Source organism: Serinus canaria, chromosome 1A, assembly GCF_022539315.1.
Source record: "Serinus canaria isolate serCan28SL12 chromosome 1A, serCan2020, whole genome shotgun sequence".
NCBI classification, from domain to species: domain Eukaryota; kingdom Metazoa; phylum Chordata; class Aves; order Passeriformes; family Fringillidae; genus Serinus; species Serinus canaria.
Window position 1 is genome coordinate 27,150,481 of NC_066314.1, and position 26,602 is coordinate 27,177,082.

General features: G+C 39.8%; 2 protein-coding genes across 9 annotated transcripts; one reads left to right on the top strand and one right to left on the bottom strand.

Annotated features, from left to right (window-relative positions):
• Positions 1 to 10,916: 10,916 nt before the first annotated feature.
• Positions 10,917 to 20,085, bottom strand: DNAJB9 (DnaJ heat shock protein family (Hsp40) member B9). 6 transcript variants are annotated; one of them, XM_050969895.1, is made up of 4 exons: positions 19,947 to 20,033; positions 19,449 to 19,548; positions 16,247 to 16,474; positions 10,917 to 14,456 (listed from the first exon to the last, which is right to left on the bottom strand). In XM_050969895.1, exons 3-4 carry the CDS (start codon positions 16,461 to 16,463, stop codon positions 14,026 to 14,028), a joined length of 648 nt encoding a protein of 215 aa, XP_050825852.1. In that variant the 5' UTR covers positions 16,464 to 16,474; positions 19,449 to 19,548; positions 19,947 to 20,033; the 3' UTR covers positions 10,917 to 14,025. The 6 variants fall into 6 exon arrangements, with proteins under 6 accessions (XP_050825852.1, XP_050825850.1, XP_050825853.1 ...); XM_050969893.1 differs by having other exon boundaries at positions 19,363 to 19,548; XM_050969896.1 differs by lacking the exon at positions 19,449 to 19,548 and adding an exon at positions 19,045 to 19,163 and having other exon boundaries at positions 19,947 to 20,003.
• An 83-nt stretch (positions 20,086 to 20,168) lies between these two features.
• THAP5 (THAP domain containing 5) lies at positions 20,169 to 26,052 on the top strand. Of its 3 annotated transcripts, none has more exons than XM_050969891.1 (4): positions 20,169 to 20,352; positions 21,028 to 21,156; positions 23,703 to 23,892; positions 24,526 to 26,052. In XM_050969891.1, the coding sequence occupies exons 1-4, from the start codon at positions 20,270 to 20,272 to the stop codon at positions 25,462 to 25,464; spliced, it is 1,341 nt and encodes a 446-aa protein (XP_050825848.1). In that variant the 5' UTR covers positions 20,169 to 20,269; the 3' UTR covers positions 25,465 to 26,052. The 3 variants fall into 3 exon arrangements, with proteins under 3 accessions (XP_050825848.1, XP_030094335.2, XP_050825847.1); XM_050969890.1 differs by lacking the exon at positions 21,028 to 21,156 and adding an exon at positions 22,386 to 22,428 and having other exon boundaries at positions 20,199 to 20,352; XM_030238475.2 differs by lacking the exon at positions 21,028 to 21,156 and having other exon boundaries at positions 20,171 to 20,352.
• Positions 26,053 to 26,602: the final 550 nt, after the last annotated feature.

Below are 26,602 nucleotides of genomic sequence, written 5' to 3' on the forward strand. Positions count from 1 at the left end.
AGAAAAAAAATAAGAAGATATTTTCATGTAGATCCACATATAATTGATCCAACAAATATTGTATTTGGGGAACAGAAGTGACAGGCATACATTAGGACCTGTCACACACTTTTATGTTCAGCCTCCCATTTTTCATGCCCCTTCCCTCTAGAGCTTCACCCCACTAATCACTATGCAATGCCACAGCTGTCTGGAAAAAACATTGCCTGAATATAACAAGCAGACACATGAAAAATCAGTCTCAGAGGATGTTATTTGCTTTTGTGCTGCTTTTATTTGTGAAAATTCTCAGCTTTTAAACTCTGTGCAGACTCTGTGACCTGGAGGCAGAGGAGAAATGGTAATGGAATAGGTCAACTTTTCTGTTGCTTTTAAGGAAAAGTTCTAGTGCTTATTGAACTGATGAAGTGTGGTTGCCTATGGTTGTTCTTATCTTGTGGTTGATTGCAAGTTCTGATTAAAGTTTCTTCCAGAGAAGAGGGACTTATAAGAGCTCTCTCCAGGGTGGACTCTCTACTATATGAGTTCACTCTTCAGCCTTTAGTCTGGGAACTTCAAGAGTCTCCAACCTATCTGGCTGGCTAATTTCAGAAAATTCATAAGATTTTCATTATCTTTGAATTCATTTATTTGTCTTTAAATCATAAAAAAATTTCAAAATTTATAGCTAACAGAGAAGCCCAGTATGATTAAATAAGAAACTGGGCTAAAATCCAGGGTTTCCTCCTTCCCTCTGTCATGCACCTGAACCTCATTCACATACACATATAGGCAAAGAGGGAAGAAAATGTGTGCTAATGCTTTAACATGCTTGGTGAGGAAAACTAGCCCTGATAGGGCAGGCTGTCCCCTACCTGTGCTATCATCCCTGATCTGCAGTGATCTCTGAAAATTTTCCTACCAACCCCCAAGATGGTGGGAATTCCTTTTGTTGCATCTTCCCCTCCAGTGACCTCCTCCCAGCCAGTTTCAAGTAAGGGAAGGGTCTTCACTGCAAACATGACATCCACTACAACCACTGCTGGAGATCCCCAGCTGCTACCTGCAGCACCAAGCCCTCAAGCCCAGACTCACAAAGCTGAAGGATCCCCCTGTCAGGAAAAATACAATGTGACCTGGGGAAAGATAGAAAGGATCCTAAAAAGCTTTGCTTTTATCTTCCTGTGGTTTTTGCTAGTCTGGATCATTAATGCTTTATGTGGAGGGAGAATTAGAATTAATTTTTTTCAGCTAAATCTTGTCTTTTCTCACCATAAAAATAGGTCAAGCTCAAATCTGGGGGGTGTGCCTTCGATGCATTTTCTGCCATAAATCTAGCTGGCGTTCACTGTTTGTAGTTGCAGTCCACTAATTATTCAATCTCTAAACTCAAGGCATTTCATTACAGTGGTAATTACTCTCAAGAGTTGGAGTGCTGTCTCCATCCAGTGGTGAAATGTTAAAATGCTGCTTTCCAGGAGCTTCAGTTTTTCAGACTTTTTGCAAAGCATGAAACACATGAGGTCTTGATTTTAAATTGTCCAGCTAGAAACTGGAAAACTTCATTGAAAGACCTTCTATGAGACCTAAAAATGCACATTCCATATATTAAAAAAAAAACCTTTGTATTTTTACCATAAAAATCTCATCAGCAAATGCTGTGGATTTTAATTTTTATCCCCCCTGAGATTTCAGCTTAGTCTTTAAAAGCTGATGTTCTTCTGCCATCATAACTGTTTCTGAAGACAAGAATGCAGAGCTCCACCTACCTCCCTCGCCCCTTCCACCTCCAGTTTAATACAGCCACATCAATAACCTCCTCTTTGTTAATGTAAAAAAAGGCTTCTGACAGTTCACATTTTTCATGTGTGGCAGCAGGGTGGCACCACTAAAGAGAGTGCAGGGTTAGAAGAATTAATGTGGCTTTGCCAGCAGAGACTCTGTAATTAGTTAAGCTCCTGGTTCTTTACCTTTCTTATGCCACATTGATTTCAGCTGCCATGGACAGAAAAGAACAAAATGCAGGCAGAGTTGGCTAGCAATACCCAAAGGAATGCCAGGTTTATTTTCCACAGTAGCAGCTTGTGCTTTAAGTCTTTCAAAGACAGGATGCCCCAGCCTGACTCTTACCTTGGCCTCCAGGAACACATTCTTGTTTTCCTTCTTTTTGTTTTTGGCCTGGCCTCAGGAAACATTCAGTCTCAGATTCTTCTCACAAAGAAGAGAAAAAATGTTGTTGTCTCAGCAGCACAACACCAACTTTATCAAAAAATGGTGTGAAAGGTTAATTCAGACAATAAATGGCCTGTGCCAAGCTCTCAGCAATATTACATTGACCTGCTCTTGGTTTTGTTTTGTTTTCCCTAATTGCTTTCAAGTATGCCAAGGCCTGGCTGATCTCCAGAAACCTGGAGCTGAAAAACTGTGCAAATCCATTTCTAACCCATCTCCTTGGACTACCCTCAAGGCAGAGCTGGCACAGTTCAGACTGTGGTTCTTTGTATTCTGAGTTCACTATTGAACTCTGTGCAGCTTCACCGTGTGTGCTGTTTTTCTAGAAGCTGCAGTATGGGAAGAAATCAATGTTGCCTTTCAGCATTTCAGACCCATCCATGGCCTGTTTTCTTTTGAAGATATGATAGCTCTGAAGTTGATAAAAAGAGTTGTCAGTAAAGCTGTGCCTGAGATATTTGGAGAGCCACTGCTGAACGCTGGTTTGTTATTCCCTTCAGCTGCCAGGTAAGCCCCTGATTCCAGAAAGTTTTGAAACAAGTCTTACCAGAAAGTTCAGGAGTGTTTGGACCACCTCCTTGTTTTGGATCAGTTCCTAGACAACAGCATTCAGATGGTCCTTCTAAACTGAACAGGACTGGTAAGGTACTATTAGCACACCAAGTTAGGTATGAAAATATGCTGAAAATCTAGTTTTAATTTCTCTTTTGGTCAAAGTGCAAATCTGGAAGTACTGAGGATAATTCTCCTTTCATTACTGAAGTGCTGAGGAAAAATATTTATTTTTACAGAAGGAAATCTATTTCACTCAGGAAAATCATTAGTTTATTATAAAACTAAGGGTTAAAAAATCTCCTTTTTATTTCACATGCACCTTCATTTTTCACTTTCTTTAACAGATGCATTCTGCTAAAAACTTGCTTGTTGATGAGACAGAGGCTGTCTATGTCATTCAGCTGATTTCTCAGTTCCCAGCCTTGTACCCTGTGACTCACAAATCCCCTGGTCCCATCAGCCTGCAATGACCTGAGAGTTCTCCACCACACTTTACTTGGAAGTAACTCTGGCCAATTTACAATGCCCCAGGAAAAAGGCCCTGAACTGCCCAAACTCTCATATAAATCACTCTTTGTATTTAAATCCTCTAGTCCATGGGATTATTCATGCACCCTTTGTCCAAGGAAAGAAGAATTAAGTAATAGAAGTATTTTCATGCAAAGCTCCCTCTATCTGTTAAAGGAAAACGTAATTTCTTAATTCTGATTGAAGAGTTTCCTGACTCCCAGACTCCCACAGTTACAGTGCAGGGCTTTGCTTAAATCATACAAGTCTTCTTTTGAATAACTGGAAGAATTGGCAGTGACCAAAAATCACTGGATCCTTGCCTGGTTTTGTTTCTCAGATATGTCTCTTGCCCATGCCTGCAGATAACTCCAGGCTCAAGGTTAAGTAGAGTTGTAGCTTTCTATGCTTACCTCCAGCACAGGCTGCTGTGCTGACTGTCCCTCCAGGAATTCAGAAGGCTTTCTAATCCCTGCTAGAGAACCCCTCTAGGGGGATTTCTGTCCTCCCCTAGCTCTGATGACAACTTTGAGTTAAGGTCTTGTAAATAGGTGGTAAAGAGCAAGCAGTAGCAGTCCTGAACGAACTCTCAAAGAATCCTCCTGCTGGACCTGTGTGCAAATATCTAAGGCAAAGTTTGTTGCCTGTCTTCATGGTGCCTACTGTAGTCACTGTGCTGTTCTGTCCTCAGCAAAAATATGCTGAGCCTTTCCAGTATATCATTAGCTACAGGGCTGGTAAACATTGACTTTGCTCCTATGCCTGGAGGATTAACCTCTTACAATTGCGGCTTGTGATAAATAAATGAAACTTGAGGAGAAAAACAATGTGTTATCAGAAAACCTTGCTGTCAGGGCATTATTGTGCTGGGAGCTGGGATTTCTCCACCCCTGTTCCAGTACTTCCAGACCAGGACATATCTGTGTCTCTGGGAACTCGGTTCAGCATTGCTCTGCTGCTCTTTCAAAACAATCACTAATTCCAGATGGCTGGGGGACAGGACACCCTTTGATCTGACAGCACTCCCATACCTCACAGCTATGCATGGCTGTATCTGTGCTTACAGCTCTGCATCAGAGACAGCAACTCAGAGCACAGTGGTGCACAGTGCCTGGGAGGCCTGACAGCCACCACGCAGCAGCACAAGGCACTCTGTGTCTGTGTGTGTTCCATATTTTCCATACTCCTGAGTATACATGTTTCTAGCAGACTACAAAAAAACCACCCTAAGTAATGAAAATAGAATTCAAATTTCTCTACTGCTCATTCAAATATATTTGCCTTTCTTTTAACCCAATCTAATGCCTTAATTTTTCTCTTTAATCATAATCTATGGAATTATAGAATTATAGAATAGACTGTGCAACTTGCAGCTATCCATTGATTTTACAATCTAGCTGTCACAAGACCAGGCATAGTATCTTAGGTCATAAGAAATTGCCAATACAGGTGAAAAAAGAGAACAAGACTGAAGTTCTTTCTTCTACTAAATAACATTAATGAATAACTCAAAGTATGTAGTAAGAATTTGTTCTGAAAAACCAGAGTACTAAAAGAGAATGAAGAGTGACAGAAGACAGACATCTGTATCTGCCAGAGGACATCACATCAAGCTGAGCATGAACACACCTGTAAAATTACACTTGCTAGAAGGCAGCTTACTAACCAGCTGGAAGGTAAGTACAAAAAACCCAACAAAACTATTAATAAATTTTAAAATACTGTGGAATTTTAAGAGTCTTAAAACATTGGAATGGCTGCACTAGGTCAGACCAAAGGTCCTTCAAGTCTAATACTGTTTCCTCAACTGTCCATTAGCAAACCCCTTGGATGGTTAGCACAGGGTAAGCACATTTGCTGGTGTTGCCTTCCACTCCCCTTAGCTCCAAATATTTTCTGCTCAGGAAATTCCTGAGCTTGAAGAGATTTATATATTTATTAAGCCCCAACAGAAAACTCTTTCAAGATTTGTCCAGTTCCAACTTGAACCTCTCTCAAAGTCTTGTCATCACCCTATTTTTTGCAAATTCTGTAAGTCTACTACCTCTTGTATGAAGAACAGCTTACTTGCTTTATTTTCCTGGAACTGACTGGTCCTTGTAGCCCAAAAGGCTATGAACAGTCAATCCCTATCCATGACCTCGTTATCACTGATGAAGCTTGTGCATTATCCCATGGCCACTTCTCGAGGCTGAAGAAAGATAACTTAGTCAAATTTCATATGCGAATTCTTTCATCTAATTATTCCTGTGGGCATTTTCCAAATGCCTTCCGGTTTTAACAATGTGTCTTGAAGATCAGGGGATCAGAACGGGCCAGAGTCAAGGATTAGGTAAACCATGGATTTATATGGTGATATAACTATGTCCTCTTCATTATTTACTCCTTCCTAAAATATGGTTTGCTTTGCTCATTTCTCCTAGACCCAGAGCTGATGTTTTCCTGGACCTATGCCCTACAACACCAAGGTCTTGCTAACAGTGATCATCAGATCTAGGCTCATTAATTTTCATTTTACTCCATGAACATCACCTTACATTCATCTACTTCAATCTCCACTTGCCACTTCATTGTTTAATCATCCAAGCCTCACTGGAAGTAACAATAATCACTGATATTGCTAATTTACTTCTACAACAAATAAGTGTGAAGAGATCACCCTTACAGATGTTCTTTCCCATTTTTAATCCAACAAAATTTCAGAGGTGAAATTTCAAAAATTTCAAAATTTTTTCCCCTCTTACAGCAGATCTCTATAACCATTTCAGGAAGAAGAAACACAGTCTCTACAGAAAGATCAGCTTATCAAAGAATTTGTGTTTTAAAAATGAACAAAACAGGCAAAAAATCAACAATTTTCTTGCCAGAATCACCTTGCATGTACATATAGGCTTGAAATGGAGTAAAACCTTTAGGCACGTACAACAGAAACAAGACTGTATTTCTAGATTGTGATAAGTAACTAATATATTTTCTGAGCCTAATTTGTGTATTTGTTTGCTTGGAAAAGAATTGCATGCCTTAAAAAAAAAAAAGCACTAAAGATGGCTTGCTGCTTATTTCACAGAGGAGTACTGCTGTGCCATGTAGCATTTCTGTGGTTCTTAGGCTTCATGGACAGCAAGTAAACAGATTTATGATATTGTTGGAATAGACCGTGGGTCTCATGAGGTGTGACAGCTGTTATTTTACAGTACTTAAGTCAGTGTCAAGTGACAGTCAACCACCTACTGGAAATGCTACATACAGGCATAAATAATGTGTATCCACAGGAGTCCTGCAGCACACAAATGCAATAATGCAGCCATATACCCTCTTTTAAATGCACTCTCCTTGGAAAATCAAGACCATTTATTGGGCAGCTGTGATGCTCCATGACAAATTGCCCATTCTCCATGCTTACCCATTCCTTATGGCACAATCCACATTTTCAAAGATAGTCTTTTTGAGCTTGCAATTTATTCCACCCACATTCCTTTTACTACATAGAGCAATTAAATTGTTGTGAATCCACAGATATGCAAATAACTACCTATGTCTTCTTCAATAAAGATCCACACATCAAAAAACACACTATTTTCAACATAAAACAGGGGTAGTTCCTGATCCACCTTCATCACAACGGAATAAAAAGGTTTTAATAGAAGCACCTTGTACACAGGACATGTCTTGTAACACAGCCAAAAACATTAGCTGAAGCAGTCTGTTAATTTGACACTGGTTCAGTAGTAGGCAGGACCTGATTGAATAGAGTCAGAACAGCTTCATGATAAGAGTACAAAGTCAGGAGTCAAGAAATCTGGCCTCTCTCATGCTGTATATCAGATTATTTATGTAACTATGCACAGCTCAGGTCAGGGCTCAAACGCGTGACTGAATGATGTGTGCAATAAGCCACTGTGGGCCTAAGCAGAAATAACTCATCATAACTCCTTGCATTCTCATAGCCAGTGAAGGATACATAAGCTGATGCAAGTACTTTGAATCTGGGCAGATGCAAAACTGTACTTAGAAACTGTAAATAATACTCAGTTGTCAAGGGGATAACTTCATAGAGTGCCCTATGTTGATTTCATTAGGTGCCCATAAGTTGAAATCAATCTTTTTATTTTAGCATTCATAAATCTACCTGGGGAGGTATAAGTGCTCCAGCCATTTCCTTCCATTATTTCATTCAGATATTTAGTTATCATTCATTAAAAAGTATGTTTCCCTCAACACAGAAGAGATTTTGTAAAATATTTACCCTGCTCAGGGTAATCTTCACACTCACCAAGGTACTGGGTTTGGGTTTGGTTGGGTGGGGTTTCAGGTTTGTTTCATCTTTAAGCTTCAAGGCTATCAAGCTAAGTGCTGATTAGACCAACTTATTCTGACAGGGATATTTTTTTCCAAAAGTTTTTAGATTAAACTTATATCAGCGGATTTTTTATAAGATACAATCTGTCAGCACCTGTCTCACTTTATGCCAAATTAGGTATCATTTGTCCTCCCACAGATGGAATAAAGCAGAAAAGCAGTACAAAACCTTATGCTGCACATGTAGCTAACTCAACAGGATATGGGGAAAGACAGGAGGAAATTAAATGGTTTGCACTATTAAAAAACCCTAAACCCATATAAATTGGATTTGCAAAATAAGTTTTGTATGTATGGACTAAAGACAATTGATAGAAATTTGTAAAGCAAGTAAAAACATAACTACTACAGCCACTGCCAAATGGGGAAAATACAGCAACTGGGGCAGAGTCATCAGTCACCAAAAGCTGAAAAAAAACAGAGGGGAGTACGGTGCAAGAAGAGGTGAAGACAATATGTGTTGTTGATGGCAATAACATTTCTACCAACAAGCCACAAGTTCTGCATTCATCTCCTAGCAGAAGCAAGCTATATTTATGCTCCATCTGCACAGGTAATGATTTAATTTATTTGTACACAAGTGATAACACCTGCACTCTGCTCCCAGCAACAGTCTGAGCCCTTCCTCTGCCCTGCCTTCCCACCTGTCTCCAAGTTTGAGCTACCAATAAGCGGCAGAACCACCCACCCAAGCAGGCATTGGCTGCCTGACAGACTGAAGATCCATTTTATTTTAAAACAACTTTCAATGCAAAAATTTACATATTAAAGCAGAAAGACTGAATTAAATACATTGTTGGGATTCATTAAGCAATTTGGGCAGAGAGCACCTTCTCCCTCAGCTGGAGCTCTGCATGCTCAGCATTAAAGATCATGGTGCTGCAATGGATTCCCCTGGTTCAGCCAGGTGGAGTCTGGCAAATGCTGCTACCACACAGGCACTTCACCTCCAGTTTATAATGTGAGTTCCCTGGAGTGCCTATTGCTGCACAGCAGAAGAGACAGGTATGGTACTACTGCCATGGGGGCATAACATACAACTTGTCATTTAGATCACTACCTAAAATCCTACATATTGAAAGCTAAAAATCTTGCAAGTTCCAAGTCCTAAAGTAAAATGGGTTAAACTCTATTGCAACCTCCAATCAGCTCACTTCATCTTTCCTATGTCAGTGGGAGATGAACAGATGACAGCAATAACATCCAACAAGTAACCACTAACACTTCATTTTCTTTCTTGCATCTAGATAAAATGTTAGTAATAAGTGGTGCTTAACAAGAGCATTCAATGTGGAATTAGAAAAATCTTCATAAGACAGCAACACAGGTATAGCTTCAGGGTGTCTTGATGTATATTATTCAATATTCTGTACTTCTGTTTCCTCTAAATCGAGCCTAACTATCTCAAGTAACAATAACACTCTCTGCTTTTGCTTCTGGCTACCATATATACACTGGCCAGAATTCTTCAGCTTAATATATGAGATGTTACAGCCCACCTAAGACAAGTTCATGATTTCAACTATTAACAGAGCCAGGCACCAACACCATTGATCAACAGTAGTCAACAGTTCCACCACACCAGCACCACGGAGCCAATTGTCAGCACCCATTCCCAGCTGCCCATGGCTGGAGATCAGGTGTCAGGCTCAGCAAAGGTGTGTCAGACACCCCTTTCCCCTCACGGATGCCCTGGAGAGGAGCATCAGTTTTTGCCAGCCTAGAGAAACACACAACTCAGATTCTCAACAGACCTGCAACACAACACAACCCCCAGCACAACCCCCTCCCTTTGTGGGCAAACACACAAAAGATATATTAACACCAGGGTCGCATTTATTCCTCGGTGGACTGTCCCAGAAGAGCTGCTTGGACAAGACAGTCTGCCATCTCCAGCTAGTGTCTCAGAGCCTTGGCAGAATCCTTCAGCCATCCCTAGGGACCTGAGCATTTCCACACCACATTTTGGTGCAACTGCAACCTCAGCAGCAACAACACAAGCAGTAATGTTCATTTCAGTCGCACTGTAGTTCATAAAATAGGTGCTATTGAATCACACACCACTGCATAACAGGTAACATGCCCCAAACTAAGCTTTGGAGTACATCACTTCAACGCAATTTGTTGGGCTTTGGTATTGGCTTTTTTTTTTTTTTATTATTGCATCCATTTTTTGTTAGATTTTGGAAAAGCTTGTTGTTTTGAAAAACTTTTCAAAAAAAGTAATTGGAATCAAGAATGAAGCACAGCCATAGCCTAGAATTGATTCAGACCTGTACCAGGAGTGACTGACAGTCAATGGATATCTCAACTGCTAAGTGGCCTCAACAGAGCTGGTCTCTGCCCATTCCTGAAGGAACAGGTGCCCACAGGACTGAAGCCAGCAGCACGGCTGTGTGAATCACTCACTATCCGAGGGCAGACCTGTCAGGCTTAACCACAACAGCTGCCACAGCCAAACAATCCTCTGAACAGCATTTTATTCTGAAAGGACCCCCAAAAATGGCATAGCTGATAAACTCCACACATGGCTTTTAAGTCCAACAGACACTTCCCATGAGTCTTCAAATTTCAAATAATTTTTAAAAACCCCTACACTCCTCACCATAAAAATATAATGCAGATCATACGTTGTTTCCAACACATTTAGTCCTCAAAATCTAGGCTGGCTTTATTAAGATGACAGCCTGCTTGGGTTCCAAGGAGGATGATTCTAATGAGAAATGGCCAGATGAGACAAACCAAATCCCAAAATTTTCACACCCTCCACCTTTTAAAGATCAGACCCAGATAACAAGAACTTTCAAGCAGCCTTGTGAATCAACACAACAGCACCTGACCTCAGCCTCAGAACCTGTGATTCCCTGTGGCACCCCAGGCCTCTAGCACTGGCCACACTGCCCTCACATACCTCAGCAGGGCAAAGCACAGGCAGTGATCCATAAGCTCCAGGCAGAAGCTCTCAGCTCTTACAGCCCCTGCTTCTCAGGAAAAAAAGTCCTTTTGCACAGGCTTTTGTGCCTGCTTTGTTTAAAGGCATGATACCTTAACTCCAAGCCGTTCCAAACATCTCCAAAAAAATACAAACCAGGTGAAATTGATGAAATTCTTTTCAGTCCCACTCTCTTCTCCCTGCCAACTCCACCATCTCATTCAGGGAAAATGCAGTGGTCAAAACATTCCATAAAACACAAGCACCACATAAGCCACTTTAATTTGGTTTCCCATCTATATCTTGAAGCAAAAGAAAAAAAAAAAGAAAAGAAAAAAGACACATCACACTGTAAATTTTCACGTATTTAATGTAATGGCACTCTAACTTTACAGTACTTTTATCTCCACTAGATACTGTGTTTCAAAAGTATAATGGGAAGGAAACAAACATAAAAAAAGCACTTTGATGGCAGTTTTAAAAACTGAATCATTTGGAGTTACATATGCATAAATTACTTACAAAAAATTGTTCAGGGCTTGATTTTTCACCCTTACCTAACAAAAACTGATTTTGCTGGGTATTTTCATAGGATTTAAAGAGAGATCAAAAATGGCACTTAAGAAACTCTGAAGTCAGGGGTGTCATAACGTTATACCAGGACTTCCGCTGGAGCCTGCCATGAAGCAAACACTATAAATAGGGAAAGAATGTGCAAGAGCTCCGAATAAGTGAGAAGCACAACATGTTTTGCAAGCTTGTGTTCTGAGGGCCATGAAAGCGAAGACTCTTGGCTGAGGAAAGCCTGCCCGAATTTACCAAGCTAAGGCCTATTCCAAGCAAACCCATCATAGAAAACCACAGGGGCAGCCATACACTGGTTTCTGCGGATTTGACCTTGGATCAACAACAAAAACAACCAGAAGGTGACTTGGAGAAGCCATAGAAATAATGGAAAGCATTTGTAGTTTTTCCCATGACAAGTAATTAAGAGAAATAATATGAAAGCAAGTTGAAATAGATTAGGCAGAAGTTTTTTTTTTAAGGTGGATCAGCTATAAAAATAGCAACACTACTGGCTTTCTTATCAGTTTCATACTTACACTTTAAGAGATCAGGAAAACAAGTACACTTTGTACTACGTTTGGAGCATTCTTAAAGAGGGGAAACTTAGTCTAGAAGCAGCCAGGACCCTTATTTTCACCCTAAAGTTTAGCCTGAAAGATTGTGGACTTAGACAGTCACTTAAATGACTTGAGTTTTTGGGCTGAAATGTGTTTCCTACAATTGATAGTGTTCATTTTGGCTTTCATTCCCTTTAATTCAGAGTTCAGGAAGGGACCTAAGTGAATTGCTCATTCTCCTATTTCCTTTTTTTTTTTTTTAATTAAAAAAATATTCACTGGGCTAAGAAAGGCATTAATATTTTACCTGTGCATCCCACTTCTAGAGTTGCCTCCCACCAAAGGACATTCACAAATACTCTCATGTTTAATACTTAATCTTCGTGAGAGAAAGTAGATCATAACTTCAAGTTAATAATTTGTTCACTTGGAAGCCCATATGATATGAACTGGGCAAATAGTTTGATTCATGCACAGGACTAATGGAGTACGTAAAGAAAATAAATGCAGAAATCTACGGAAAAGCACAACTTCTGCTTGAATCATATATTAATTATACAGAAGAAACAAAAATCTCTGCTTGCACAGAAAAGGGTGAAAAAAACAAACACACTCAATCTAGCACTTTTCTTACTGTAAGAATATTGCACATTCCGATAATGTTGCACAATTTACTGGCTTTTACTAAAGACCATATATGAGGTATTAGTCTATTAATAAATAAAGAAGAACATGGAAAAGGAAAAGCACTTAATATAGCGCAACAATCCATTCCAAGGATTAGGCAATGAGAACAAGCGATAACACGTACACTTGAGGGGAAGGCTAAAGTTCCTTAACAAATAGGCAGCTTTCAATATCCATCCAACAAGCAAAGGGTTAAACCTCTTAATAAAGATTTTATGAACTCTAAGCCTATTTAGAACACTGCTAGTTAAAATGCTTATTTTGCTCATGCAATCAACCTGAAAAGTAAATTCCCACTTCCCAGTTCTAAAGGGACAGCCAATTTAACATACTGAACCTGTATGACTAGTTAAACAGAAGATACTAGTTAAACTAAGCTACAACAGAACTTTTTGATTGACATCAGCTCAAGTATTTGGGGGTTTTGTTATGCAGCATTTTCTGGTGGTATTTTCTTCCTTTTTAGTTTAAAGTAGTTTACACTGGTTGTGAGTTTCCATGGTGCTAAAATCAATACCCATTAGTGCTGTCCTTATTACAAGTTTCCAGCCCCACAAGGCACTGGATGAATAAAAGGATTGTAATTTTCAGTTTTACTCTGTGGTTAGGCTAAGAATTTACCTCTCAAATCACAACACTGAAAAATTCCTGCTGACAGGTAATAAATCTGCCAATCTAAACACTGTAGCTTTTACTAAGGCCCTTTCAGGAACACCATGAATCTGTAGACAAGCTTATCTTATCGAAGTTCCTAAGATCTCAGAGGGATATTTTAGTTCAATAAAGTGAGTTACAAAAAGTACATTGCACACGTGCTAATATAGTAAGCATAAATCATGAGTGCTTTGGGTGTGCCCTTCCAAGCCTTGTCAGAGAGATATTTGTATTGTGGAAGGAGGGGAAAAAAAACCAAAACAAAAACTTTGTGTGCACACAAACTTACATACATGAATATCCCTATGTCCCCCAAAATAACTCAAGGGTTATTCAAATCCTAAGATTGTTTCAGGCCAATTCAGAAATGAAACTAATTCCTACATCACTCACAGTCTTCGCATATTCCCTTGCTGTTTTCCAACTTCAAAAATAAGAGTTTTACTAATACTTTTGCAATGCTAGAGAGAGTAACAAAGACCCAGGGAAGTTATATTTCTGCTGCTATTTTGTGTAAATTATGTAATTTGCACAGTAAATCTCTATCAGGTAAAAACTGCAAGTGCAAACTCAAAGAAATGATTAAAAAAAAAGCAGCACATCAAAATTAAAGTATCTCCTCTGCTTCAATCCACACACCAGTAATTCAATCAGTCCTGAACTGGCTTACATGAAAAAAAATTATATTACATTTCTGAAATTAAAAATATATATCTTGTGTTCAAATTAGGGTAAGTGTTTACTAAACTGAAATATATATAATTTTTTCTGTCACATGAGATTATTTCTCTCCCATCCTAAGTAGTTGTTGACACATTAACTTCCCAACAGCATGTTGCTTCTATTCTGAAGATTAATTTCATCTACAGCTTTTTTATAGTAGTTTACGTGTTTTTTAGAAAACACAGTTCAGAGAATTTCTTCCATGTTAGCACAAAACCAAGAAAGATTAGGAAGATGTTGAGTAAGGAAGAAAAGTTTGGAAGAAAGGAAACATTATTGTCCAGAGCAGTCGGTGTATGTGGTGACCATGTTTCCTCGCCTCTGAGTGACAGTCCTGCAGTGCTTGCTGGATCCATGAAACCTGGCATCAGTTCGCACTGCGTGTCTGTGTGCATTTTCAAAGTCACTGAACGAAAACATCTTTTCCATATTTTCAAACACATCATCAAACAGTCCACCTCCAAAAGAAAACTCTTGGAAAGAACGTCTTTGCCGGTTATGAGCCTCCCGATGACTTCGGAAGTGATTTTCAAAGTGCTTTTTTGACCGTGTGTTTTGACTAAATAGGTCAAAGTCTTTGAAGAGATCGTCAAAGTTGAAATTAAATGACTGATGGAATGGACTTCCATTACTTCCTCTTCCTCCGTGACGGCCAAGCTGATCATATTCTCTTCGTTTATTCTCATCTGACAATGTTTCATATGCTATTTATATTAAAAAAAAAAAAAGTTACAGTTCATTTCCATTTTAAAAACCAGAAAAAAGAAAACCATACACAGAGAACAGCAGCTTTCTCTCCCACACTTCCTGAACCGAAAAAATTTCAGACAAGACTTTCATTCAACGTTCAACCCAATCAAGAGCTCTACATGTCTCCAAACCAAAATAAACTGTGTCAAAATAGTTACTTACAATAACAAACACAGCTATATTATGAGGACTGGTTACACATAATACAATATAGTTTAACTACCAATAAATATTAGCGTTTAGATTTGAAACAAAATAATAGTGAGAGGTGGTGATCAGAAAGTCTGAAGGAGGAAGGATAAGTTAGAAGTTCTACCTAACAAGACAAAGGATCTGCTGCACTTCTATCACAGAAACACTAGGCAACATCTGCTTGCCACTCAGCAAGTTCTAGCTACACCAGTTACAAGTAACAACAAAAACACTGAGGAGATAAAGAAAATTAATTTCACTATGTGCCAATTCTCCATTTTTCCCAAGTTCAGCAATAAACCTAGATTTTGTGACTGGATATACCCAAAATGAAATTAGATTTCCCTCCAATCTTTGGTTTAGAATGACAGCTACTGGTATTCCAATGCAGAAACTGATAGAAAATATACCCACTCTGATAACTAAATATTTTAAAAACTCATTTTTCTTACCTGTCAAAGACTTGCAATTATTCTATATAATTCAACATTTTAGAGTTCCTACTTCCTCCTGCAGAAGGTGCTAACAACTGCAGTAAGTATCTAACAAGGCTGACACTCCCTTTCATTATAGTACTAACTACTTTTCTTTCAAAATAAGTCTTCTGCAGACAAGAAGGTAAAAGCCAGAAATCCCATTTAGCTTAGCTAAAAGAACTACACAAATAAATGGATGTTATACCTGAGTCTACAGGGAACAGAAGTGGGTATACCTTATTTTTCAGCAAGTCTTTCTGTTCTTGAATATCCACTTGCACCATTTTATCACACTTATAAGTGTGATATTATAATACTTATAAGTGCTCTATTTGTAGGATCACAGATAGTCTCTGTCATGTCTTTCATAGACATGACCTCTGTCTCTACTCTAACCTCCTGCCCAAAGTAGGGTCAGTTATGAGATCAAACTAGGTCAGTCAGTGCTTTACCCAATCATTCCTGAAAAGTGTCCAAGGTTGGAGACTGCACCGCCTCTCTAGGTAATCTGTTCTAATACTGGCCTGTAGAACAGAATCACAGAATTGTTAAGACTAGAAAAGAACTCCAGGATCCTCAAATCCAACCATTATCCTCAAGGTGAAAAAGTTTTTTATTATAACCGCGTGAACCTCTTGCACCTGTTGTCTATTTTATTTCCACCATAACCCACAGAAGCACCCTGCTGTGTGTTTTCTAATAATCTCCCCATAGTCACTGCAAGGTTGCTGTTAGGCCCTCCTGAAGCCCTGGTAGTAATCCTGAGCCAGATCTTATGAAACAGATCAAAAAGTAAAAATTAACCTCCTAGAGCTAAAGCTGTCCTACTACCAAGTATATTTTGTGAGAAGAATACACCAAAAGCCTAATAAGCACAAGTGCAAAAACTGTGTAAAAGGCCTTCCTATGTGCAAGAACTAAGAAACAACTCGGATTTTGATGCTTGATATCTGACAGCACTTAAGAGGAATTCAGAAAATAACCCCATTATACCTCTTATTCAGTAAAAGTAAAATGCACTTAGGTTATAGACATAAGACATGTATCAAATTATGACCATAGATAGCGTATATTACCTTCAGCAATTTCTCTAAATTTTGCTTCTGCTCCAGGACTCTTATTTTTGTCTGGGTGGTATTTCATAGCCAGCTTGTGAAATGCCTTCTTAATCTGGCGGTCAGATGCATTTTTTGGGACTCCTAAGATATCATAATAGCTCTCTGTAGCCAGTATTAATTCCGTTATCATTAAAATGCAGAGAGCAAATGTGAAGACAGATTGCGTAGTGGCCATTTCTCCAGTTCCTAAAAAGAGAAGGAAATATACTTGAAGAACAAGTTGTTTTACATTCGATAACAACTTAGTTACAGCTGTAGGCTGGCAGAGGAAGACCAGCATGTTCCAGGAGTCAATGACAGACTTGTAAGCACACTGTTTTACACCTGTCAAACTCCATTATACTGTCTTCATATTTACAGAACACGTAAGTGAAAATACTGCAAAGTGACATTTCATATGCATAAAAACCTCTTTAGTGTTTGACTTTGTTTTACATTTAACTGATCATTGTCATATGAAGTTACAGAAGTAAATACACAGCACATTTCATTGCATTTAACGTTTCACACTGCCATACCTGAACTAGCTTCACATTCATCTTGAATTCTAGGATCCCAGAGTAGCTCTAAATTAAGCACAGGCTGCAAAAACTGACCCTACTGGAAGACCAAGTCACTGATTAGCTGGTGCAACAACAGGAGCATGAAAACACAACTGGCCTAGACATGACTGTGAGGTGCGGGAAGACAGGACTATGAAACACTCGTGCTCAGCTCCAGTTTGTTTAACCCACCTAAGGTGAATGTGATAAAGAGCAGATCATTCACTTCCAGAGTTCAGCCAAATAAAATCACGCTTTCCTCTACTTAACAATAGGCTGGCTTAGCTCATTTGCATAAAGAATTCATCTAATAAATACCACTGCATAGAAAGGTTTACATATGAAACCCTCAGTGCTAGAACTGAAGGCAAAAAAATGTCTTTTATACAAGACAAGTAGCTTCAACAATAATTAAAAGCTGTAATTTTTTTTCAACAACTCATCTGTCAAAAAATATATTTTGCAACAAATATATGAGAACTTAGGGAAAAATTGTGGCAAATATACATATAATGACTTAAAGCAACAGTTCCACGTAGCCACATGATGTCTCATGATTTTCACAAAGGACAGACTGAGCTGTTCCTACTAGAAGATGAGGACAGATAATATGCCTATGCATATTATATTTAAAACACAGAGTGCAGAAAGGCAAATGTTCAAAGACAGAATGCTGGCTGACACCTGACAAGAAGGATGTACAAGACCCTGAACATTCCAGATGTAACATGTCCCCCCCACCAGATTACACTGATTTAAATGTAATGTAAGAACAACTCAGAGACGACTGATGTTACTTTCCTGAAAGCTGAAAAAACAAGCTTACAGTCTGAGCATCATTAAAGTCAGAACATTTCTGCTAGCCAGCATGGGACCAAATATTTGTCAGGCAGAATTCAAAACCTCTGAATACCTGATACATATAAAAATTAAACATTTACCTGAAAGTCAATTCCCTCTAAACAAAATTTAAAAGAATCAAAAATGGGAAAAGGAATACGATTTCTAATAGGCAAGTCAGGGGGCTAAAATGAATGCTGTGAGACAAGAGCAAAAGGCCTGCAGGATTAATCTACCCATGCCCTCTGAAGCATTTATTTGGCCAGCAGCCTGCATGATATCAAGTGTTAAGGGGCAGGAGTTGAAACAAATTGTATTTTGATCAGTGTACTTAGATACCAAATGGATAGGTTTTTCCAGTATTCTCCATGCACAATATCAGACATATTTTTAGTGCCAAGTTTTCCCACATATCTTCTCTCTAATCTGAAACCTAATATTTTCACTAACCTGAAATTTTACCACTTGGGCACTAAGAACTACACACATGTGTATCCTTCCATGCTTTGGGGCTTTCTTCCTGTTGCTGCTTTATAGATGCAGACTTATGTGTTCATCTCACATATGTGATTGTTTTAATTTACTTCATTAACCCACACCTGCATCATGCTTGCATAATCACCTGCTGCACTCCCTTAAGGTCAACCATCCTGCTTCTGCTACTGAACACTGAAAAGAACTAAAAGGAACAGTTCATGTCCTCCATTAAGAAAGAGCAAACCCCTCTTTGATAACTCAGGAGAGCCGGAGATCATCAAGTTAGTCCTTCAGGTTTTCTGCTCCAGCTAACCATCTCAACTTGTATTATTTTTGATAATTAAATACACCTGAATTTTTCTTTTTCTACAGTTCTTTACATTAGGAGTTCTGTATGAAGTTCTTTGCTATATTTGATTTCTAAAGCATAGTAAAAAAACAGGACTTAAGTTTCACAATTTTTTAAACTAGCAAACACAGATTTAATGCTGCCCTTGAACAAATTAATCAAGCTCAAATTTAAGAATAAGATGTAAATGAAAACCAAATACAAATAGAATTCAGTATAAGCAGCATTTAAAACTTCACAGAGTTATCAGAGAGAACAAGTCTTATATTAGATACTGTCAATTATTCGATTTACTTTTTAGAAAGCACCTATTTTATGTGCTGTATCTTAGTGTTGCTATTGCCAACTACTTCAGCCCTGCCATTCCAAACTATTCTTACAATCCTTTTCAAAATAAAGTCTCTTAAATACTTTTTTGGTGAGCTTTTCTAATAACTATCTACGTACTTAACTTAGGTACATCTGTCAATGAAGCAAGAGACCTTATGCCACATAGTAACTATTTAATTCTGTTGGGTGAGCAGGTAAAGATGTTAACTACTATTCACCTTTGTGTAAGAAGTGCACTGTCTAATGTTTATCCAAAGTACTGCAGAGGTAATAACAATCAGTTCTTCATTAGTTTATCAATAGCTGCACAATGAAGCGATGCTGGATGATGATGTACCTAGAATAATATCTGTCAGGTTTAGAAAATAAGAAGCTACATAATCTTGCAACACAAATACCCTATTTCATTCTTCTTTGAAAGTAATTAATAAAAATCCTGGATAAATGCCTATATTCAAAGTCTCACGTACTCAGAGAACACAGAGCATCACTAGTCTTCTGCTACAGCTTTCATTACAGAACTTTTATTCACTAACCTGTGGAATGCTTACGTCCCGTAATTATTTCTGCAAGCAATCTACTAATAGTAATAAAGTTTCCGAGGTCTTCTCGGTTCTCCTACCACGACTAATCTGATGAGTAAGCAAGTCTTCCAATCCTCAAGCAGCTACAGGCAAGTCTGTCAAACGGAGGGGCTTGTACTTGTCTCGGCCTCTCCTAGACTGAACTCGAAAGCAAATACAGAAGAAGGTTCCTGAATCTTGCCCTGGAGCACAGGGAAACGAAGGAATCAACCTGACACCACCCTGCCTATCCAGACCCCTGAAGACCTCGCTGGAGCCGGAGAGCACCATCGGGTGGGGCCAGGCCAGAGCTGGGCAGCCGCTAACAGCCACGTTCAGCGACGCTGTCCCACCTCCAACGCAGCCAAGCTGGGAAACACCACCGCAGCGCGGCCCAGGGACGCCCAAATTCCAAATAAATGCTCGGGACCGAGCCTCAGTGGCACCTCTCTGCGCTCCCGTGCCTAGCTTCCCACGCTGCCCCCAAGCTTCCCAGCGCCCCCCTCCCAACGCTTCCGCGTCACTTCAGCAACCTTCCACCTTTTCGGAGCCCTCACCCAGCGGCCGCGGCCCTTCTCCGCCGTCCTCAGCTCAGCGCCGGCTCCGCTCCCCCGCCGCCCCTCAGCGCCGCCACCGCCGTTCCCGCCCGCCCGCGCCCGGCGCTCGCGCAGTCCGGCCCCCCGCGGTTCCTACACGAAGCGCTGCGCCATTGGTCGCCAAGGAGCACGTGACGCGGTGCACGCGGGAGGTCGCAACCTCGGCGCCGCCGCCACCCGTCACTGGGGGCGCTGTGAGTGCTGTGAGGAGGCGGCACCGCCTCCGGCCCAGCCCGGCCCGGCCGGGCCCAGCTCGGCCCAGCCCGCCTGGCCCGGTGGCCACCATGCCGCGGTACTGCGCCGCTACCCGCTGCAAGAACCGCGGCGGCCAGAGCTCCAAGGACCAGCGCAAGCTCAGCTTCTACCCGTGAGTGGCCGCGGAGCGGGGAAGGGTCTGGGTGAGCGCTGGCCGTGGCGGGAGTTGTGAGCCCCACCGCGGAAGTAAATGGCCGAAAGACTCATCGCCACGGGTGGACCGCGCTGGTGATCGCCTTGGAACCCCGCCTGCTCCCGGGAGGCTGGAGGGAAAGGACGTTGAGCCCCCGGCGGAAGGGAAGGTGTAGGGAATAAAGAGCGGACAGCTGAGACGCAGTACCGCTCACCGTCCCTCGCACAGGACGGACGGAGCTTGGGGGAGGGGGCGGTGGCACGGCAGCGTCTAAGGGCTCTGGAATGGGTGCAGAGGGTCCGTGAAGTGAAGAGCAAGGAGATTCAGCTAAAAAATAAAATTTGCCCTTCTGACTCCGTTTCTCTGCTGCCTCTGTGGAAGCGATGTTCCAGCAGGGCAGGCAGTAGGGGAAGCTTTGGCTTAATGGTGAAATGTCTTGTGTATTATGGTTTACATACCAGGAGAAGGGCCCGGAAGAGTAAGCAAATAAACATAAAATGTTTCCTTAAAATTAAACTTTGCCACTAGAACTATTACCTTACCTGCGCTGTGAACAGAGGCATTGCTGGTTGTTTGGAAGCAGCTGAGTTAGCTGGAACTCAGCTACTTTGATTGCCAAAAACCAGTTTATGGTGGCTGCATTGTGCTGTCCAGACTCTGCATGGACCAGTCCCCATCCCAGGCCTGCAGTAACCTCTGCCCTGTTGTGGCTACGTGGCTATCCCTTCCCAGGATGGTGAGTTATAAAGAGCGTTTCACAATCCTGAGAGAAGCACAATGCAGGTAACTAAGTATGAGTGTATTTGTGTAGAATAAAAAGTATGAAACCATTTGTCAACAGAAGCAACTTAAGAAAAATTGGAAAATAAATTTCACAATTAACCTCAAAATCTGTTTTTTTAAAGTTTATACCTCAAACTAGGTTTTCTTTCAGTTTCTGATTAGTCATAGTTATTCCAAGATCACGAAGGCTGTGTAGAAAGACCTACAGGAAGACTACTTTGAAAGAAATTTTATTTTAGATTGAAGGAAAGCATATTTCCCTGTCACATTTCTAATACGGAATGCATCATAAAACAGTAAGGAAAATAATTTCTTTTTCCTTATGCTTTAGAGAGTGTGAGTGTCACATGGATAATCAAAACAAGTTTGAGCACTGAGACCTGTCTATATTCAAATGTATGGCATCAGTATGGAGATGATTGCCAAAACTTAGCTGGTTTATCTAGCCTTTGAGTTGTGCTCCGTTCTGAGTTTCATGCTCCTGTAGAAGGGGTGCTGAGATTTGATTTATAGATTTCTCTTGCTTGTCAACTACTGTTGACATGAATTGAAAGTTTTATTCCCTTGCCTCTTACCGCTACTAAAGACGTCCTCAGCTGCTCTGTGGTTGGGATCTGAGCCACTTCCAAACCTTTGGTCACCTAATCTCAACTGGCCTAACTGCTCTTCTTCGTTTTATTTCTTCATTTCTTTGACCTGTGTAGTGATGGCAGCCTCTTAAATAAATCCTGTCCACTTCCTCTTTCCATTTCCCCTTTTGTTTTGTGTCTTGTTTACTCTAGAGAACAGATTCTGTTGATTAGTGAGGAGTTGTTGAAGCATGATCAGGTTTTAGGAAAGTTGCCTTTAAGCTAAAATAATAACTTTCACTATCAGACCCTTCTCTTGCTTCAGATTATTTTGTTTTCCATCTGAAGCTGGTTGAGTCTGGGTAGAGCAGTGGGTCCTGTGTTGTGAAGGTAACTGCAGTGGGAGCAAGTGTTCTCAAGGCCTTCTTGGAGAGGGTGTGAGTTGTGACATTACCTTCAATGAAAGGAAGCCACTGTCTTCCTGGAAAACTTTTTTGGACCTCTGTAGTAACAGCCAGGCTAAGCTGTGGTACCAAGGAGCATGCTCTGTCATACATGCAATGGTCTAAGCAGACAGGATTTGAAAAGCCTGAACCTCTACCTTGTCCTTCAGAGGTTACTATGTTCTTATTCCTTGCATTATTCCTTGCATTCCTGCAGATACACAGAGGTGGATGCATCAAACACCTGCTCTGTTTCCTTGGTAATTTGAAGACTTACATGGCAACAAATTCAAAGATTGGGGAAGGGGTAAAGACATGCACCTTTATGCTGTGAATTTTAGCACTCTTTCTCTCAAAATCACCTGAGTTTGCAGTTTTGGAACACAGAGCCTGTGTAAGAGTCTGCTGCTATGTGTGGCTTTGGAGGAAACCTGCAGCTTCAGGGATTTAAGGGGGGGACCACAAAAGCGGAGATTTTTCCTTTGTAATTATTGTTGCTCGTGATTCTCAGGAATATTGTTTTCTGAACAGTAGTCACTTAACAGTGCTCACAATTCAACTTACGGTTCATGTATCATGTGGTTATATGCTGAAGTAAAATTGATATGCACCAGAGAAACGTAGAAGTACATTTCAAATACTCTGATACCTGATTGAGAAGAGGTGAGAGACAAGAGTGGTCTGAATGTTCATGCCCCTGTTACCATCGCTTCTTAACTGTGCATGCATCATAATAAGCCTTTAGTTTCCCTGTAGTTTGTGTATTGCCTGTCATTAAGTAAATTACATATCATCACACACTTTCTGTTTTAATTCTCTTTCTGATGTCTGACCATTTGCATGTATTTTTAAAGTCAATTTTTTTTTTCTATGAGGGCATATACTCATCATATGCCTTTTCAAATAGGTACGATGATTGAAAAGTTAATTCTAAATTATAAAATATGATGTGGGCTCCTAACACTGTGAGAAAGTATAATTACTGAAAACAAAATACAGAAATGCTTTGCATCTGCATGCATTTACTTTTTGAAAATTTAAAACCTATATTTCCTGTATATTGGAAATATTCACATTGACAAATTATCTGATAATCCAAAGAGGGGCATGTATTAGGAGGTACTCTGTTAAACAGAAAATACTAGTTGTGTCTAGAAAGACAAGCCCCAGAAATACTATTAATAAAAGGAGGACCGGTCTTAACTTTCTTTAAATTATGTCTCAGTATTTCATCTCCCTTTAGCAGAACTGCTTTCTGAGCAAGTGTTGTAGGACCAAACCTTTCAAAATATCTTGGCCATGGATTCTGAAACCCTTGGCTAGTAGAAATCAGAAATTCCGCTTCTGAGCTCCAGAGCAAATACAACTAAAAATAATAAGTACTTAAAGTTTTTGAAAAATGTTATTTTAATCTTTTCTAAAGGAAGGCTACCTTCTAAGTAACAATGAGATATTCTTATTTAAGACAAAGGAAGACCACAATAACGGGGGTTTTGTATATTTTCTTGTTTGTCTTTTCAACTGCTTTAAAAAGATTCCCACTTCATGATAAAGAGAGACTTGAGAAGTGGTTGCGGAACATGAAGCGGGATTCCTGGACTCCAAGCAAGCACCAGCTCCTCTGCAGTGATCATTTCACCCCCGATTCCCTGGACGTGCGGTGGGGGATACGGTACCTGAAAAATACCGCTGTGCCAACTATCTTCTCTTCCCCAGATGATGAGGTAATCTATTTCTGCCCTTTTCTTGTTTTGTAGTACAAAGCTAACCAACTATTGATGTAATATAGATTTTCTAATCTGTCAGATAATCATATTTTATTTAAAAAATTGAATTTCCATCAAAACAGTTTGTCAGCAGGACTGACACAAAACAGGTATGTGATGTAATGTAAAGGAAGAACAACTTCCCCTAGTCTGATTGGAAGTTCAATAGCTTTTTTTAACTGGAGATTGCAGAAGCATTTACTATAGAAAATGTTAAATTTCTTACAATAATAATTCCTGTATCTTGTGTAAACCAGTCCAAATTCCCTAGAATTTGAAAAAAAACCACAATAAACAAATAAACCCCAAACCCCAGTAAGAAAAAAAAACCCCAAAACTAACAACCCGAACACTATTACTGCTTTTAGAGCTTTAAAATAGTATTTTTACATGTAGGACCTGAAGCAAAGTTGTGGAAGATGCTTACATGAATTCTTGGGCCTCTGATGTAATTTTAAAACGGTGCTCATCTAAGTTAGTCCTTTTGCAATACCACGCTTTGAAATGAGATCTGCCTAATTTTTTAATGCTCAGTGATTTTGTTGTTACAAGGTGGTGATTTTCTTTTTTTTTTTTCGTTTTCTCCTCCAGGAAAAAGATTCTTCTCAGAACAGTTCACAGCAGGTACAGAAAAAAGACCAGGAAGAAACAAATGTTGTGTCAGAGAAAGTATCTCTACCATTTGAACCTTGTACACCAAAGAAAAATTCTGTAATTGCACAAAATGTAGAGGAAAAAGTGGAAGTGGTTTGTTCAACTGCGCTGAGTAAACCTTTACAAATTCAAAACCTGCAGCTTCCACATGAAGGTGGCTTTCAGGCAGACAGTGTCATTCTTGATAGTTCATCTAGGCAGTACATACATCAGCCTAATCCTATTCTAATGACAGCAGCAGTCCAGAGCATGGAGGCTACTGGTGTCCATACTTCTATAGAGGGTTCAGAAGGTTGTACAGCTACAGTCCTGCAATTTACAGACCCTGACTGCTTGAATTCATCTCTGAACCTGAACAATGATTTAGGGTCAGTTACTGACTATGCAGTTGAAAATTCTGTCCCTCACGTGGTCTGTTCTGGTGAAATGCAGACAAGTGAAGATGCAGTTTTACTGAGTACACTGACACAAACTATTGAACAGTTCAGTGGAAGTGAAGAGTCTGTCATTGCTATTATTATGCCTGCTGAGAGTCCAGAAGAACCTGAAAGAGTAAATACTTCTTTCCTGCCTGTTAAGGAAGAGTGTCTTGACACAGAGGAGACAGAAATGTTTGAATATGATGGAAATGACATCCTGCAGACTGAGCATTCATACTGCAGACAAGACATAGACAGAGATCACCTTTGGCAAAAAATTTCAAAACTCCACTCTAAGATAACTTTACTTGAGATGCAAGAGGTAAAAACTTTGGGAAGACTCAGGTCCTTGGAAGCTCTTATTAGACAATTGAAGCAAGAAAACCTGCTTTCTGAAGAAAAGCTGAAGTTGGTAGAAAACTACTTCACAACCCTTGAAGTGACTATGATACAGTAAAGGCTTTCAGTTGATGGTTCTCAAATACCTTTTTAACCTCTTTAAGTGTACTTTTGGACAAATCAACTTTTTTTTCCAGTTGTGGTGTTTTAAACATCTAATGAAAATCATGTGAATAGCATTCTTTAAAATGTTACATCAAACAAAGCTAAGTGGTAGAATGTTGTCTGTAAAACATGACCGGCAAGTAAAATTTGAAAAAAACCTGAATTGGGCGAAGTTTTCTTAAATGTGTGAATCAAGTCAGTAAAAGATAATTTAACCCTTTCTTAGGTGCAGGCTTCTCTGAAACATGCAATGCTTGCACTGGGGACAGCAGTAGAATGGACAGAATAAGCATATAGGATGAACAATTATATATGTACATACATGCATTGTCCAGTGAGGTCAAAATTGCTCTTTAGTTTTTTGTTCATCTAACATTTGTTCTGAAAATTTTTTTTACATTTTGATCTTATTAAAATTGTTTCTGCATAAAGGGTGTTTTCTTTCATTTGTTTCTAGAAACAAAAATTCTCATAAGACTGTGGTTGCAGTCGACAGGCCCATCTCATTTTCTCATTTTTAGTTTTTTTTGTTACGATTCAGCTCAAGTGGAAAGCCATCTTAATCACAGATGTATTTGCTAGTTAGTAAAAGGGAAAGCTCTGTTTAGTGAGTGCTGTCTGCATTGATCCTGTTACAGCCTACTGCTGAGTGATGCAAATACCCTTAATAATACACTGAAGAAAACAATATTCTGCAGAGCAGGTTGCTAGTGAAAGTAGCAGAATTTTTCTTTGCAAGAAACAGAATTACAAAACTAGACATTTACTCCCTTTTCCTGATTTCATTAACTATTTCTAGTGCATGGGTTATCACTATAGTTAGACAGATACTGTAATTCATTTCAAGGAAAATAAATTTGCTTAAATACTTTCTGCTTATTCTGTCAGTATGCTTTACTGTATGCTGTAGTACAGTGAAAAAGTCCTACATTGTCTGGTTCCTGACCTGACATCATAGCCCTGCTAGGTGATCCTTGTTACATCCCTTCCAGCTGAACTCTTGTAGTGTATTGTATTCCACAGCCATTAGATTGCTTGAGGATGTTTTTTCTTTATTCAAAATGATGTCATCCCCACCACCACAAGTTCAG

What these genes read in the sequence shown, in the direction of transcription:
- DNAJB9 (XM_018919604.3), bottom strand. Translation starts at nt 16,463, where the DNA reads ATGGCCACTACGCAATCTGTCTTCACATTTGCTCTCTGCATTTTAATG. An exon ending in ATTTAGAGAAATTGCTGAAG is followed by an intron (nt 14,457 to 16,246) that starts GTAATATACGCT and finishes TAATATAAATAG; the next exon opens with CATATGAAACATTGTCAGAT.
- THAP5 (XM_050969891.1), top strand. Translation starts at nt 20,270, where the DNA reads ATGCCGCGGTACTGCGCCGCTACCCGCTGCAAGAACCGCGGCGGCCAG. An exon ending in CGCAAGCTCAGCTTCTACCC is followed by an intron (nt 20,353 to 21,027) that starts GTGAGTGGCCGC and finishes TGTGCTGTCCAG; the next exon opens with ACTCTGCATGGACCAGTCCC. An exon ending in CTGAGAGAAGCACAATGCAG is followed by an intron (nt 21,157 to 23,702) that starts GTAACTAAGTAT and finishes TGCTTTAAAAAG; the next exon opens with ATTCCCACTTCATGATAAAG.